The 15,114-nt window shown below is 48.6% G+C and overlaps 1 protein-coding gene across 1 annotated transcript; it reads right to left on the reverse strand.

The window, feature by feature from the left end:
* Window positions 1-2,021: 2,021 nt before the first annotated feature.
* Window positions 2,022-2,656, reverse strand: LOC123099766 (probable calcium-binding protein CML25/26). The gene has a single exon (XM_044521862.1). The coding sequence runs from the start codon at window positions 2,571-2,573 to the stop codon at window positions 2,118-2,120; it is 456 nt and encodes a 151-aa protein (XP_044377797.1). The 5' UTR covers window positions 2,574-2,656; the 3' UTR covers window positions 2,022-2,117.
* Between the last annotated feature and the right edge of the window lie 12,458 nt (window positions 2,657-15,114).

Here is a 15,114-nt window from a genome sequence, read left to right on the forward strand (position 1 = left end):
CCCACCGTAATACTTATGCTATCTTGAGAGAAGCCACTAGTGAAACCTATGCCCCCCGGGTCTATTTTCCATCATATTAATCTCCCGACAACAAGCTATTTCTGGCGCCGTTTATTTTACTTTGCATCTTTATTTACTCTTTATCATAAAAATACCAAAAATATTGTCTTATCATATCTATCAGATCTCACTCTTGTAAGTGACCGTGAAGTGATTGACAATCCCTTTATCGCGTTGGTTGCGAGGTTCTTATTTGTTTGTGTAGGTGCGTGGGACTCGAGCGTGGTCTCCTACTGGATTAATACCTTGGTTCTCAAAAACTGAGGGAAATACTTACGCTACTTTACTGCATCACCCTTTCCTCTTCAAGGGAAAATCAACGCAGTGCTCAAGAGGTAGCACTCGAGCGAACCTAACATTGTATCCTGTGGTCAGAAAGTCATTGTGTTAAGGTTCGGTTTGACCAAAGTTTCAGAGAAGAAGCTACCATCGTACTAGCCTTGCTTGCACTTGGAATCTCAGAGCCGAACCATTTCCCGAACAAAACTTCTGCTAGCTTCCGGTGGAGACAATGCCGCTAAATCAAGGAAGAAACACAAACCCCTATCGAACGATCTGTTACATCAGGGAAACACCAAGGGGTGAAAATGAGGCACACCAACACCGCTTGCACAAAAATGTCCGGGAAACATTTCCCTGACCCCCAACGCGTACTAGGGCAATGTTTCATTGATGTCTCTGACTGCCCACAACACGACCATTGTAAGAAGCAGGAAAGTGAGGGCCATCTTGATGCCAACACCATGACACATAGTGCACCTGTCTAGATCCGAAGGACGACATCACATACCCCCTCCCAAAGATCCGATACTAACATCGGCAAGATCCATCGTTTCGAAGGGAGATCTAGATGAAACCTATTCGCGGCCGCCATCACCACAGCTGGAGCCGAAACTATACATAGTCAAAACCCTCACTAAGAATCCCTAGACTACTTGATGCACGCGGAACAAGGTCCCAAGTTTTCCCTTCCTCCCATCACCGCCGGAGCAACCCATGGAGGTGAGGGAACCTGAATGATGTCGGTGATCGGGTCGCCTTCTCCCTCTCTCTAGATCTGTTCTTGGTGGCTAGGGTTTAAGGGCATCTACAACCACAATGGGCATATTTGGCTCCTCAAACACTCGCGGATGCGTTCGGTCAATGTCCGCTTTGAACCCTGATTTGTCCATGCACAGAGCTATGCCCCCACTTTCCCCCTATATGTTGGGTCACACACAAATAATTGATGGAGAGAGAGAGAGAAAAGGAAGAAAGAATAAAGAAATAGAAAGCATGGTCCGTAGTGGGCCAAATACTATGTGGCACACTGCCCGAACATGATCGGACATCCTCATATCCTTTTCATATATGGGCTGGATATAGAGATATGTGAATAACGTAGACATACAAGGGCAAAGTGAAGGCGTCCGGTAGGATGATTCTTTTTTCTTATCTCTTCCATCGAGCATCGACCGGACTGCCCCCCTGGATGTCTGAGGACCGTTTGAGAGGACTGGTTGTAGATGCACTGGTAGCTGCGACACTGCCGACTTTGCAGAACATTAACTCCAAACGATATTATTCGACACTACTGAGTTTGCAGAACATTAAGGCCCTTCCCAGTGCTCCACGGTGGACAAGTGCTAAGCATGCCACACAAGCAAAAAATGACATGGCACAACAATTAAGGAGGAGAGAGAGAGCACTTTGGTGACCCAGGAAGAACCGATGCCAAGCGCGTGAACCTAGGCAAACCAATTAAATGAAAGAAACCGACCAATGCTTGGAAGAGTTTAGGTGCTAAATCATTAAATAAAGTGAGCTTAGTAACAACAAGTTAAGCATCTATGCATTGGGGAGTTGAGTTTTTTTTTGGCATTGGGAAGTTGAGTTGCTGAGCTATTTTTGGAAGAGGTGTAACTCCAAATGAATCTGTACACGTATTCACAAAAATCGAGGGTGATCGTGCGAGCAAATCAAAGAAAGAATGAACACGTACAAATACATGTGATCGATCGATGCATTAAGTGGAAAATCATATCTGTCTAGAAAAATGCCAAGAAGAGAGTCGATGATCAGGCCATCATCATGACCTGGAACTCATCGAACGAGAGGGCACCGTCGCCGTCGAGGTCAAATCTGCAGATCATTGCCGTGCACTCGTCCACGCCCAGTTCGTGAGAGCCCAGCCTGCTCAGCGTCCGCCTCAGGCTCGCCGGCGTAATCATCGTCGTCATCGTGGCTTCCGTGGATGATGATGCGTACATCCCGAACGCCTCCCTCAGACAGCGTTGCCTCACGTCGACGTCGTCCTCTTCGTGGGCACCGGCGGCTAGCCTCGAGAACTCTTCTTGGGTCAGCAGCCCGTCGCCGTCGGCGTCCACCGCGGCCAGGATCACCGCCGCCTCCTCCTCCGACACGTCCTCGCCCAGGGTCGCCGCCATGCCGCACCGCAGGTCGGACGCGGACACCTTGCCGTCGCCGTCCTTGTCGAAGGCGGCGAACACCGACGGCACCACCATGGCCACCATGATCGAGTGAGTATTCGTCGATCTTGCTTCCTTTTCACTGAGTTTTGCAGCTGACTAGCTAGTTGGGATCTAGGAGCTTGATTTGTGTGCCTTGAAGCGGTTGATGATAATATGGAGCGCGTGGCGGGGTATATATATAGAACGCACGCGAACATAAATCAACATGAAGCATGAAGTTGGTTAGCTATAGACAGCTGAGTTTCCGTGTCATTCTTCTACAGCACATATATGCGTGTTTTTGTATTCCGTATGCGTATAATTGCCTTGACCAAATTTATGATGGACGAAACAATGCGTTAGCAAGGACACCTTAATTTCCTTATTCATTTTGGTAGTAGTTCACGCGTACACCATGATGATAGATCATGGAGTATCGTGGCGTCGTCGTGCGTCGGCCTCTAAATTCCCAGGAAAATATATTAATGACCCAGAGTCAAATGCTTGCTCATGTATCGAAAAAAAGAAAGAAGAACACAGCATGGATACGTAGACAATAACGGTGTTCAACATGTGGATTGATCGATATGAGGTGGTATAGGTAATGAGGCTTGGCAACGCGGACATCAACGGTCGGCACCGCCGTGGGCGCTATCACCATTGACTCAGGAAGTGATGGCGAAAATGCTACACCTATGTAATTCATCTACAAAATCCTATGTAACCTGCCTAATTAATTCTATCGGCCCCTGATTTTTACGGGTCTCCACGTTTGCTATCACGTAAAAATTGTACTTTAAGTTGGTCTAGCATTACTCGCGCACGGCGTGTGGCAGCGGTATGTAGCTCCCTAGAGCTTAATTGCACGTCAACTGCCTAATAATTTCGGTCAACAGGAACTGAATTCAAATAGAAGAAAAAGAGCCCTCACCATCGCCTCACCTACCCTAGCGGCACGGAGGAACCCTAGCCGCCGCCGATGCCGCTAGGCCCTCCTCCCTCCTCTCATCTTGTCGTGTCGTCACTCAAGGGCTACCGGCAAAGTCTGAGCGGGCGCCAGGGAAGGTGGGGGCGAGGCGTTTCTCGCGGGCGGATTGCGGGGAGGCTTGCCTGGTGATGCGAGGGCGGCATCGGTGTGCGACTCTTAAGAGAGTGGCGCGAGCGGATGTCAGGCGCAGAGGTGCGGTGGCGTGGTGCTGCGCCAGGATGCTGGGTGGATGCGATGGGGCTCATTCATGGTGGCGGCGACCGTTGGGTGAGAGTGTGGCCCAGATCTAGCGGTGCTGTGACGGATGGCGGCGCGATGGCTCCTCTCAACGGCGTGGTACTTGGGGTTGTTGCGGCTGCGCTGATCGGGCCTGGTCTGGCATTTGGTGGCGTTACTCCGGACGTGCGACATATGAACGATGACTTGAGGTGGAGGGCATGGATTTGCAACCATGACGACGATTTTTATGTCCGGGTCGATGGTCTCTGGGGTTGAGACGTCGGTGACCACGATTCCATTAGCAGGTACACAGGCCGACAGCGTCGGGCCGCCACGTTCTAATATGGGGGTTCACTGTTCAGGCGCGCATGTGATGACAATGGTCCTGCGCTACTAGGTGATTGCCGTGATGGGACGGGGGATCTTAGATCTTCAGATCCAGCGACAACGACGAGTATTTTGCCGACTAATTTTGCCGCCATGGACGAGAAGGACGGAGCATGAGGATGGTATGGGATTGCCGGAGCCTCCCGAATTGGGATTTTGCTGTGCCGGTGACATTCCTCCCTGGCCTCCGTCGCAATATTCGACAGCGACCTTCGTTGTTGGAGTCTTTGGTGGTGACCGACTCTTATCAAAGATCAATTGTCTAGTTGTGCGAGGAGGGTATTTACTTGCATGACATCTCACGTCAATACAATGTTATGCATGTAGCTGCTGCGATCGCAGGAAGTAATGGCGAAAACATATCTTGATTGATTTGGTGGTGCTTCTCAAGTACCAGTCTCGAGTTTGGGGGTGAAAACCCGAGGTTTGACCCTATTTGGTTATATCTGGCAATGGTGATGTTTCTTCTGTCATTACCTTGTTAGAGGCATTACTCTGATTTGCCCAGACTTGTTTTTAGTGCGAAAACCAATGATGTGGCCTTTGGTGGTTGGATATGACAACTGTGGTGCTTGAGCGTCATTCCCCTTCCTGAATGCGTTATTGTTGGAGAACTCTTATCATGGTACTTATGATGTCAAGAGGTAGTTGACGTGAATAGGGTCGCTACTGTGACTTGTTGGTCATTGTTTTGATCGCTTCAGAGTTGATTTATGTGTGTGTGTACGCATTGGTGTAGGCATGCATCCTAACTATGGAGAGTTCGGGTGTGTACTTATTGTGTTCGTATAACCTTGATGCTCTATTTTGAGTTAATAAAATTCACTCTTTGTTAAAAAGGAACTAGACTCGCTAACCACCATGTCGTCTAAGCCTAGGTGACGCATGTTTCACCACTAGCCCCATCACTCGCCCCCCATTGCTGCCAGTGGCCATCTCCTGACAAAGCTCGTGTGGTGATGCTGGCCGCAGGTCTTCTGTTGTGGCACGGTGATGCAAAGGCTGATGACTAGTGACACAGCGCGCTCTCTTGTTGCCTATGACATGATGACAACGGATGTGGTGCTTCTGTGGTGGAAAGTGTGACGCCCGGATAATTAAGCTACAGCAATTCCCTGCTAATGGTGCGACGTCACCTTAGTTACTGTTGATAACCTCGCGTTGATTCAAAACCCGTTCAAATTCAAATTTAGAATAAAGTCAAACAATAAAAATTTTCAAACATTAAAACAAAAATGTTCGGAGTGTGTCAAATAATGCCTAGGTATTTAAGGTGAAGGTACCACACTTTTACAAATGCATAAATAGTTTAAGTTGAATTAAAACAGAGTAGGAAAATAAATAAAAGAAAAAGAAAAAAACAAGACCAACAACAAAAAAAAAGAGGTAAAAGAACCCCCCCGGTGGCCAACTGGGCCTCGGCTCAGCCGGCTGGCCACAGCCACCCTGGGCAGGCCGGCCTAGCCTTGGCCTATATGGCCTCTCACCCCGAAACCCTAACCCCCTCCCCCAGTTGCTCCACTCCCCCCCGCCGACTCGTTCCACTCCCCCTCTGCCCCTCCCCGTTCCAGATCGGATCAGGGGCGTTCGCCGCCGCCGCCCGGAACCCTCGTCGCAGCCGCCCCGCCACTTGCCGTTGTCGGTGCCGCCTCCCCGTCTCCGTCTCCGTCGCTCGTCCTCGCCCCCCCCTCTTCGCCGGACGCCGTCCACGCACGCCGCCGCCGCACACCGTCGCCGCCTCGTCCCGCCACTGCTTCGTCGGAGCCGCCCACCGTCGTCGTCTCCTCCTCCTCGAGCACGCTGCCGTTCCCCTGCACCGCCCGTGAGCCTCGCCCCTCTCCTCTCCCCCTCTGCTTCCGTCGCTGGAGCCCGCCTCTCGCGCTCCGGCCCCGCACTCACCATGGCCGGGCCGCGCCCTGGCCATGCCCCAGTGCGCTCCCGTGCATCCCCGCGCGCATGACCCGCGCACCGGCCGCACCCAGTGTGTGCGCCGGCGGCCGCCGGCGGTGCTCTGTCTGCTGCTGCTGCGGCCCGCGCGCGTGCCTTGCGGCCTCCCCGCGTCGTGCTCCTCTGCCGCCGTGCTCGGCCTGCTGCTATGGCCTCGGGCACGAGCGCCCGCACCCAGCGCCCGCCCCGTTAACCGCCGCCCTAACCCGCTAAGGCCCCTAGGGCCAATGACATGTGGGCCCAGCCCCAGAACAAAATGGATTAAAAAAAGAAGAATAATAATAATATAATTAATTAAGATAATTAATTAACTTAATTAATCTAATTAACCCTGTTAATTAACCATAATTATTTGATTAGATAAACGGTCTATGACAGTGGGACCCACCCGTCAGCTTGACTGGTCAACGGTCAAACTGATCGCTGATGTCATGCTGACATCATAAATGCAATTTCGAATTAAAATAATCTGCTAATTCTAGAAAATGATTTAAAACTTTAGAAATTAATATAAAATAATCTGTAACTCGGATGAAAATACCTTGTACATGAAAGTTGCTCAGAACGACGAGACGAATCCGGATACGCAACCCGTTCGTCCGCCACACATCCCTAGCATAGCAAACTCGCAACTTTCCCCCTCCGGTTCATCTGTCCGAAAACGCGAAACACCGAGGATACTTTCCCGGATGTTTCCCCCCTTCGTTGATATCACCGCCTACCGCGTTAGGGCACACCTAGCACCGCGCATTGTCTTGTCATGCACCGTCATGCTTATGTTTGCATTATATTTATTGTTTCTTCCCCCTCTTCTCTCGTTAGACACCGAGACTGACGCCGCTCCTACCCAGTACGTCTACGGTGTTGACGACCCCTCCTTCTCGGCTGAGCTTCCAGGCAAGCCCCCCCTTGATCACCAGATATCGCCTATTCTTCTCTATACTGCTTGCATTAGAGTAGTGTAGCATCTTACTGATTTCGGTTAATCCTATTCTGTTGCATAGCCTGTGATTGTTGCTACAGTTGTTACCCTTACCTGCTATCCTACTGCTTAGTATAGGATGCTAGTGTTCCATCTGGCCCTACACTCTTGTCCGTCTGCCATGCTATACTACTGGGCCGTGATCACTTCGGGAGGTGATCACGGGTATATACTATATACTTTATATACATGACACATGTGGTGACTAAAGTCGGGTCGGCTCGTTGAGTACCCGCAAGTGATTCTGATGAGGGGGCTGAAAGGACAGGTGGCTCCATCCCGGTAGAGGTGGGCCTGGGTTCCTGACGGCCCCCGACTGTTACTTTCTGGCGGAGCGACATGGCAGGTTGGGACCACCTAGGAGAGAGGTGGGCCTGGCCCTGGTCGGTGTTCGCGGATACTTAACACGCTTAACGAGATCTTGGTATTTGATCTGAGTCTGGCCATTTGGTCTATACGCACTAACCAACTACGCGGGAACAGTTATGGGCACTCGACGTCGTGGTATCAGCCGAAGCCTTCGTGACGTCAGCGACGGAGCGGCGCGTGCCGGATTGGACTGGAACGCGTGCTAGGCTAGGTCTGCTTCCGGCCGCGTACGCAACGTGCAGGTGTGCAATGGGCGATGGGCCCAGACCCCTGCGCGCATAGGATTTAGACCAGCGTGCTGACCCCTCTGTTGAGCCTAGGTGGGGCTGCGACGTGTTGATCTTCCGAGGCCGGGCATGACCCAGAAAGTGTGTCCGGCCAAATGGGATCGAGCGTGTTGGGTTATGTGGTGCACCCCTGCAGAGAAGTTTATCTATTCGAATAGCCGTGTCCCTCGGTAAAAGGACAACCCAGAGTTGTACCTCGATCTTATGACAACTAGAACCGGATACTTAATAAAACACACCCTTCCAAGTGCCAGATACAACCCGGCGATCGCTCTCTAACAGGGCGACGAGGAGGGGATCGCCGGGTAGGATTATGCTATGCGATCCTACTTGGTGAACTTACCATCTACTCTCTTCTACATGCTGCAAGATGGAGGTGGCCAGAAGCGTAGTCTTCGACAGGATTAGCTATCCCCCTCTTATTCTGGCATTCTGCAGTTCAATCCACCGATATGGCCCTTTACACATATACCCATGCATATGTAGTGTAGCTCCTTGCTTGCAAGTTCTTTGGATGAGTACTTACGGTTGCTTTTCTCCCTCTTTTCCCCTTTCTATACCTGGTTGTCGCAACCAGATGCTGGAGTCCAGGAGCTAGAGATCCCGAGGATGATTCTACATGGAGTTCGGCTTCGAGGAGTAGTTAGGAGGTCCCAAGCAGGAGGCCTTGCCTTTTCGATCGTTGCTACTTTTGTGCTAGCCTTCTTAAGGCAAACTTGTTTAACTTATGTCTGTACTCAGATATTGTTGCTTCCGCTGACTCGTCTATGATCGAGCACTTGTATTCAAGCCCTCGAGGCCCCTGGCTTGTATTATGATGCTTGTATGACTTATTTATGTTGTAGAGTTGTGTTGTGATATCTTCCGTGAGTCCCTGATCTTGATCGTACACATTTGCGTGCATGATTAGTGTACGGTCGAATCGGGGGCGTCACAAGTTGGTATCAGAGCCAACTGCCTATAGGAATCCCCCTTTCCAACTCCTTGGCCGAAGTCGAGTCTAGTCATTGAAAAACTTTTACTAACATGGCTGTGTGGCTTACGGGCCCACGTCGCCATTGGGTGGTATTAGGATCTTTTACTCCTTGATCCTTACTCTGGGACTCTGATCTCTCTTCTATTCGGGTTAAATGATTTTACTAAATTTGACTCTAGGTTCTCGTAACCACTTCTCCCGGAGAGCCCCTTATCAGAGATGATCGCCTACTGCACCAGAAGATTTCGAAGTTACTCCCCGATACTCTTTCGAGACTTTGTGCTCGTTGCTTTTGCAATTCCCTACCACTGATCTATCCCTATGGATAAATACTTACAACCGTCGTTCTTAATTCTATTCCAAGTTGATCTTGTTAATACAAGAAGCCCCGAACCGCTCTCCGTTGTTCCAAGAATCCTTTGAGCTTACTGCTATACAGTTCTTGCCTCATGAATACCCTTACGGATAATTCCTCACGCTTATCGAGTATCCGCTCTTTCCCAGTTGTTCATGTGTTTCACAAAAGTTTTCGAAATACCATTCGATCTTCCAAAAATCCTGAGCATCCTCTTGCTCTTAAAATTCTTGCTTGCTTGCATTATGGTTAATCCCTTAAGTCTGGTAATCTTATTGGCATCCTTTGTCAAATATCATTTTGAGTCCATTGATTCAATATGTTGCGAATGCTCGCAATCCTCAATCATATCCTAGAATTCATCCTTCCGGCTCAGACGCCATTTTTTTAACATGAGCTGGTTCTCGACTAATCAAATTACCGTCGATTGTATCCCTAAGACTATTCAACTTATCCATCCCTAATCAGAACATTGCTTCTGATCCCTTGATTTGAAAATCATAATTCCTTTGCATTTGAGCTCTGGATTAGTCAGTTGTTTCTATAATCCAATGCCTTTGCATTGTTACTTCCTCTGGTTGTGTGTCGATGCTCACATCAGCTCTGTTATGTACCGGCAGATCCTTTAATGGATTTTATCCGACAGCGTCCTTCATATTCAATAACCTTGCGAGCCTTCCCTCGGATACATAATGCCTTTGGTAAATTGTATCCTCTGCTTTCTCAACCTTGCTCTGCTTTCGAGCTGGTGATATTTACTCTTGAAGCTTGTGGTATATGTTTCTAAGATGCCCCGATGGGTTGAACCTATACCTTCTCTAAAACCGTGTGAACCCGGAAGTTTTCACGAGTCATACTCTTCTGGTGCTTCGCCAGATAACTTTTCAACACTACAACTTCGATAACGAGAAGTGGATAAAAGGTTATGCATTGGAGAAGTGGGGGTCGACCTTGAACTTTGTGTTCATGCCCATGGACACGATGTAGATCTTATCATTAAAGCTTCTCTTAAGTTAATTATTCCCTCGGTATAAGTTCATCTTATATCTGGGATCTGGCCTTTTGCAATCGTGGTTCCGACCATGTTCTCCTTTAAATATCATTTCTCGTACAAGTTTAAGCACTTGTCTTCTATAAGAGCAATACCCCAGTCCAACCTCTACTTTGGTTTGTCGTCGAGTATTACCCCCCTGGTATCTCGAGATTATCACGGAACTGCATAACTTCTTATGGGTTCTCCATCAAGTATTACATTCTCATTGATTCCATTTTTTCACGGGCTCCGAGTTATTAAACACTCAAGGACATCGATAACTGAATCGAGTCCGCATCACGATTAAACAACTCTTAGTAATATCCTTTGCTTACGAGTTCGTACTCGATCACGTCATCCCTAGCCTGCTCGGCTATGTCATTATCGTGCCGATTTTAACTGTGCTACCTGGTCCTTCCCAGCGCACAAATTTCGACAGTGAGCTAATCTTGCGTCGATCTTCCTCGTCATATCACTTCTCCTTGAACAGCAACCTTGATTTCGAGTTTGTGTCCTACCCGTGGTTCCAATAACCTTTCGCTTTCATCATTCCTTTGACTTGATGTCATCGTCGATCAATTACATCTTCTTGAAAACCTCTCGACAAATTTGTCGTGATCATTGTCAACAGTTTGACTTCTTCCAAGTTGTGTGTCGAAATTCAGGATGAGAAATACCATCCTTGCCCCTCGATGAATTGTGTTATCATCGACAACATTCTTGCCTCCCCCCAACACAAACTTGTTCATGTTTTGTGTTATACCTTGAGATCCTTGCTATCCAGCATTTGTTCTTCTTTACTTTGGAGTATTACCATCTTTTATATCAAGAATGTCGTGAGAATTTCACCACCTCTTAAGAATTCTTGATATAGTAATACATCTTGCCGTCTACATTCAGTTCTTGGTCCCCATGTTGATTTTAACCGAAGTACCCACAAATGAACTGTGATGTGTAAAATTCAAAACTTCCAGCAACCCTATTGCTTGTAAGTTAATGAACGATAGTTTCATTCCTTGTGTATTGGTTATCGAATCACCATTCTAACATTGATCATGCTACCTAAGCCCATATTCGGGTGCACCTTTCAACCAATGTTTAATTGTGTATGTTTTCCTCGAGCATACATCATTAAGTCATTCGATCTAGCTAATGTTATCTCCTTGTTCACATAGTTGTGGAAATCCATCTTTTGGAAATCTCAATGGATTGTCGCTGAGTCAATCAGTCACCTCCTCACCTCTCCTTGACTTAATGATGAACCCTTGTTCGGAACTCGCTTCCATAGTTCATCTCCCGAGAATCTTCGATGTCGTTTTGACAATTTGTGTTGCACCTTTCTTCTCAGGCATCCTGAGTCTGAGTTATCCTGACACCAATCAGATCTGAATCTCGGCCAGATATGATGGTTGGAACATATTTCCAAGAGTTATAACATTGGTCTATTTATGACCCGGTAAGGTGATGTCATGCCTAACACACCTGGCCGGAGGACCTATTGTTATAGTTTCCTTTTTGGCAAGGTTAGTCATTCTTCCGTGAGGAAATTGTAAGACTTATTCTATAAGTTGTTCCTGATGGATCCTTTTTGTTCCCAAAGTCTGATTTTCACCTGTTGACCATGTCAATGCTATCTCGAAGCATGTCTATGGTACTCCGTTTTTTAACAAGAACATTTGAAGCCCAATGCTAAATGTTTGCTGCTCAATTATCCAAACACCGCTGTATGGGTAATGTCATGAAATTTCTCTTCCCTTACCTAAAGAGTTTTCTACATTATATCCTGTTATGGATATCATGCTCTGCTTGTCCTTGGGAAGGATATACCCTTGAAATATGTGTTTTAAACACACTTTCCTTTCCATTGTTCTGTTTAATCTGATAATCATATTTTCCTTTCCATTGTTTGGTTTAACCTTTCTTGTGATATGTATGATCTAAGCAGTAATATTCTCCTGCCTATGTAAACACCTCGGTGTACAATTCTGTCAGCAAGACCCTGTTACTATTGTTGATGACACTCCGGTAGCCACCGATGGACGAGAACTTTGCCTATTGGTCCGCCTCGTTCAACGAGCAGGAAAATGGTTCTCTTCGTCCCTCGCCCTTGGTACCGATGTTGTTGCCGACATAACTGATAGGCTATCCTCTGACATGCCTTGCTTACATGATCGTGCAAGACGTCATCACCCTTCCTACTTTTAACCCACATAGTGGGCCCATAACCCACAGTTCCACATGATTGAAACCTGACTCTCCTGTACACCTTGTTGCCAAAGTTATTCCTCGCGCTTGATTTCGTATGTAATTCATGGGTCATCTTCCTAGTGATCCATTCTGGTTTCAGACGCAATACTTATTCTCGTTGCTCTAGACTCCTATCACACTTTGGTTCAGGCATCGAACGATTATCTATCCGTTTGAAACTTCTTATTGTACCTTCTTACTTTGCTCTCGATATGTTTCATTTAACCAACCACTACTGGAATCAGCTACTTTGCCATCTGCCAGCTCTTTGCCGTCAGCTAGCAGACGGCAAAGAAGCTCTTTGCCATTAGCTACCCAAAAGCTGACGGCAAAGAACTGGCTGATGGCAAAGACTTTCTTTGCCATCAGCCAGTTCTTTGCCGTCGGCTAGCTGACGGCAAAGAGGGAGGGGGCCCCACTGACGAGCTGCTTAAAAAAAACTTAACGGCCCCCCTCTTTGCCGTCTGCTAGCAGACGGCAAAGAGCAAAAAAGCGGACGACAAAGGGGGCGGACGGCAAAGATTTAACATATCTAACAGCCGCGCCCCACCCCGCCCTGTTTCTCTCCCTGCTCTTCACACGCGCGCCGCCGCCCCCACCACTCGCCGCCGCCCGGTCGCCCCACCACCCCGCCGCCCACCGGCCCCCCGCCCCGTCGCCACTGCCGCCCGGCGCCGTCGCCCCACCACCCGGCGCCCCACCGCCCCCCCGCCCCGTCGCCCCCGCCGCCCTACCGTCTCGGCGCCGCCGCGCCGCGCCCCCCCGCGCCCCACCGCCCCAGGCCCGGCGCCGCCGCCCCAGGCTGCCCCGCCCCCTCCTCCACCGGCTACCTCCCCCACCGGCCCCGCCCCGTCGCCCCCGCCGCCCTACCGTCTCGGCGCCGCCGCGCCCCGGCCCCCCGCGCCCCACCGCCCCGGGCCCGGCGCCGCCGCCCCGCCCCCCTCCTCCACCGGCCACCTCCTCCACCGGCCCTGCCCCAGGTGAGCTCTACCTCCTCTTTTTTTCCTTTTTTCTTTCTTTTTTTTAGTTTTAGGTTTATGTTTAGTTTAGATTTAGTTTTAGTTTTAGTTTTAGGTTTAGTTTTAGTTTAGTTTTAGGTTTAGATTTAGTTTTTTCCTTTTTTTCTTTTTTTTTTAGTTTTAGGTTTATGTTTAGTTTAGATTTAGTTTTAGTTTTAGGTTTAGTTTTAGGTTTAGTTTTAGGTTTAGTTTAGTTTGAGGAAAGAAGAAGAAGAAGAAAAAAAGAGGAGAGGAGCATAGCATGGGAAAATGAACCCAATCTAAACATACTCGGGTGGGATTAGGACCTATCATTACCTATTAGAGTGTAGGTTGCATGGACGTAATAAAATTGACAAAGTAGATCAACTGATGAATATATACATGGTGAATTATATATATATTTGTTGTGTGTCTAGTAGCTCTGAAAGTCAAGATGAGTGATCGTGCGTGGATGTACACCGGTCACACTGGTCAGAACAAATGGAGCACTGAATGGTTCACAAAAACCAAGGGGTTTGTGCGAGCCGCATTTGCAAATGGCCAGAGGAAAACCTGGTGCCCCTGTTTACGGTGCGACAATTGGGAAAAGTGGACAGAGGCTGAAATGGGCAAACACCTGTAGAAGAGTGGTTTTACGCCCGATTATACGGTGTGGACATTTCATGGTGAGTCTGCCCAACGTGACCGAGCTGAGGTGGATCGTCGTCGCACCGACGAGCATGGTACCGGGATGGAAAACATGGTGCAAGACTTCGATGATGCTCGAGATTCGGACGAGGAGATGGAGGAATCTGCAAAGGCCTTCAATGAAATGTTGGAGTCTTCAAAACGTCCGCTCCATGAGCACACTGAGCTTTGTCAGTTGGATGCCATCTCACAAGTAATGGCTCTGAAGGCTCAGTTCAACTTGGGCAGAGAATGCTACGATGCAATGATGACAGTATTTGGACGCTTTCTACCCAAAGGCCATGTAATGCCTGCAAACCTGTACCAGTCGGACAAAATCCTCCGTGCACTGAAGATGCCCTATGATAAGATACATGCCTGTGAGAAAGGATGTGTCTTGTTTAGGCTTGACTATGCGGACTTGAACTATTGTCCCATTTGCAAGTCTTCCAGGTATGTTGTGGTAGACAACGGTATGGGTGAGAAGACACATACCAAAATCCCCGTTAGTGTTCTTCGGTATATGCCAATCGTACCAAGACTTCAACGTCTTTTCATGGTCGAAGAGACGGCCAGACAGATGACATGGCACAGAACGGGCAAAAGAACTGAACTAGATGCAGATGGGAATCTGATGATTGTACACACATCGGATGGTGTTGCATGGAAAAAGTTTGATGAATTACATGGTGACAAAGCGGCAGATCCGAGGCATCCTCGAGTCGGCATCAGCACGGATGGGTTCAGTGTGTTTGGTATGACGGCAGCCCAATACAGTTGTTGGCCCGTATTTGTCTTTCCACTCAATCTCCCCCCCGGACAGATTATGCAAAGAAAGAACATTTTCCCGACGTTGATAATTCCAGGGCCCAACTATCCGGGGAAAAATATGAATGTGTACATGCAGCCGCTTAAGGACGAATTGCAAGAAGCCTGGGATAATGGGTTCAAGACATACGACGCCTATAGCAAACGGAACTTCATAATGCGTGTCTGGTACATGTACTCGACGCATGACTTGCCGGCGTATGCGCTATTCGTTGGCTGGTGTGTGCATGGAAGGTTCCCGTGCCCCACATGCAAGGGAGCTCTTGAGTTTCGTTGGCTTCAGGCCGGTCGCAAGTTTTCTTGCTTCGACATGCATAGA

This window comes from Triticum aestivum, chromosome 4D (genome assembly GCF_018294505.1).
Source record: "Triticum aestivum cultivar Chinese Spring chromosome 4D, IWGSC CS RefSeq v2.1, whole genome shotgun sequence".
NCBI lineage: Eukaryota > Viridiplantae > Streptophyta > Magnoliopsida > Poales > Poaceae > Triticum > Triticum aestivum.

What these genes read in the sequence shown, in the direction of transcription:
- LOC123099766 (XM_044521862.1), bottom strand. Translation starts at nt 2,573, where the DNA reads ATGGTGGCCATGGTGGTGCCGTCGGTGTTCGCCGCCTTCGACAAGGAC.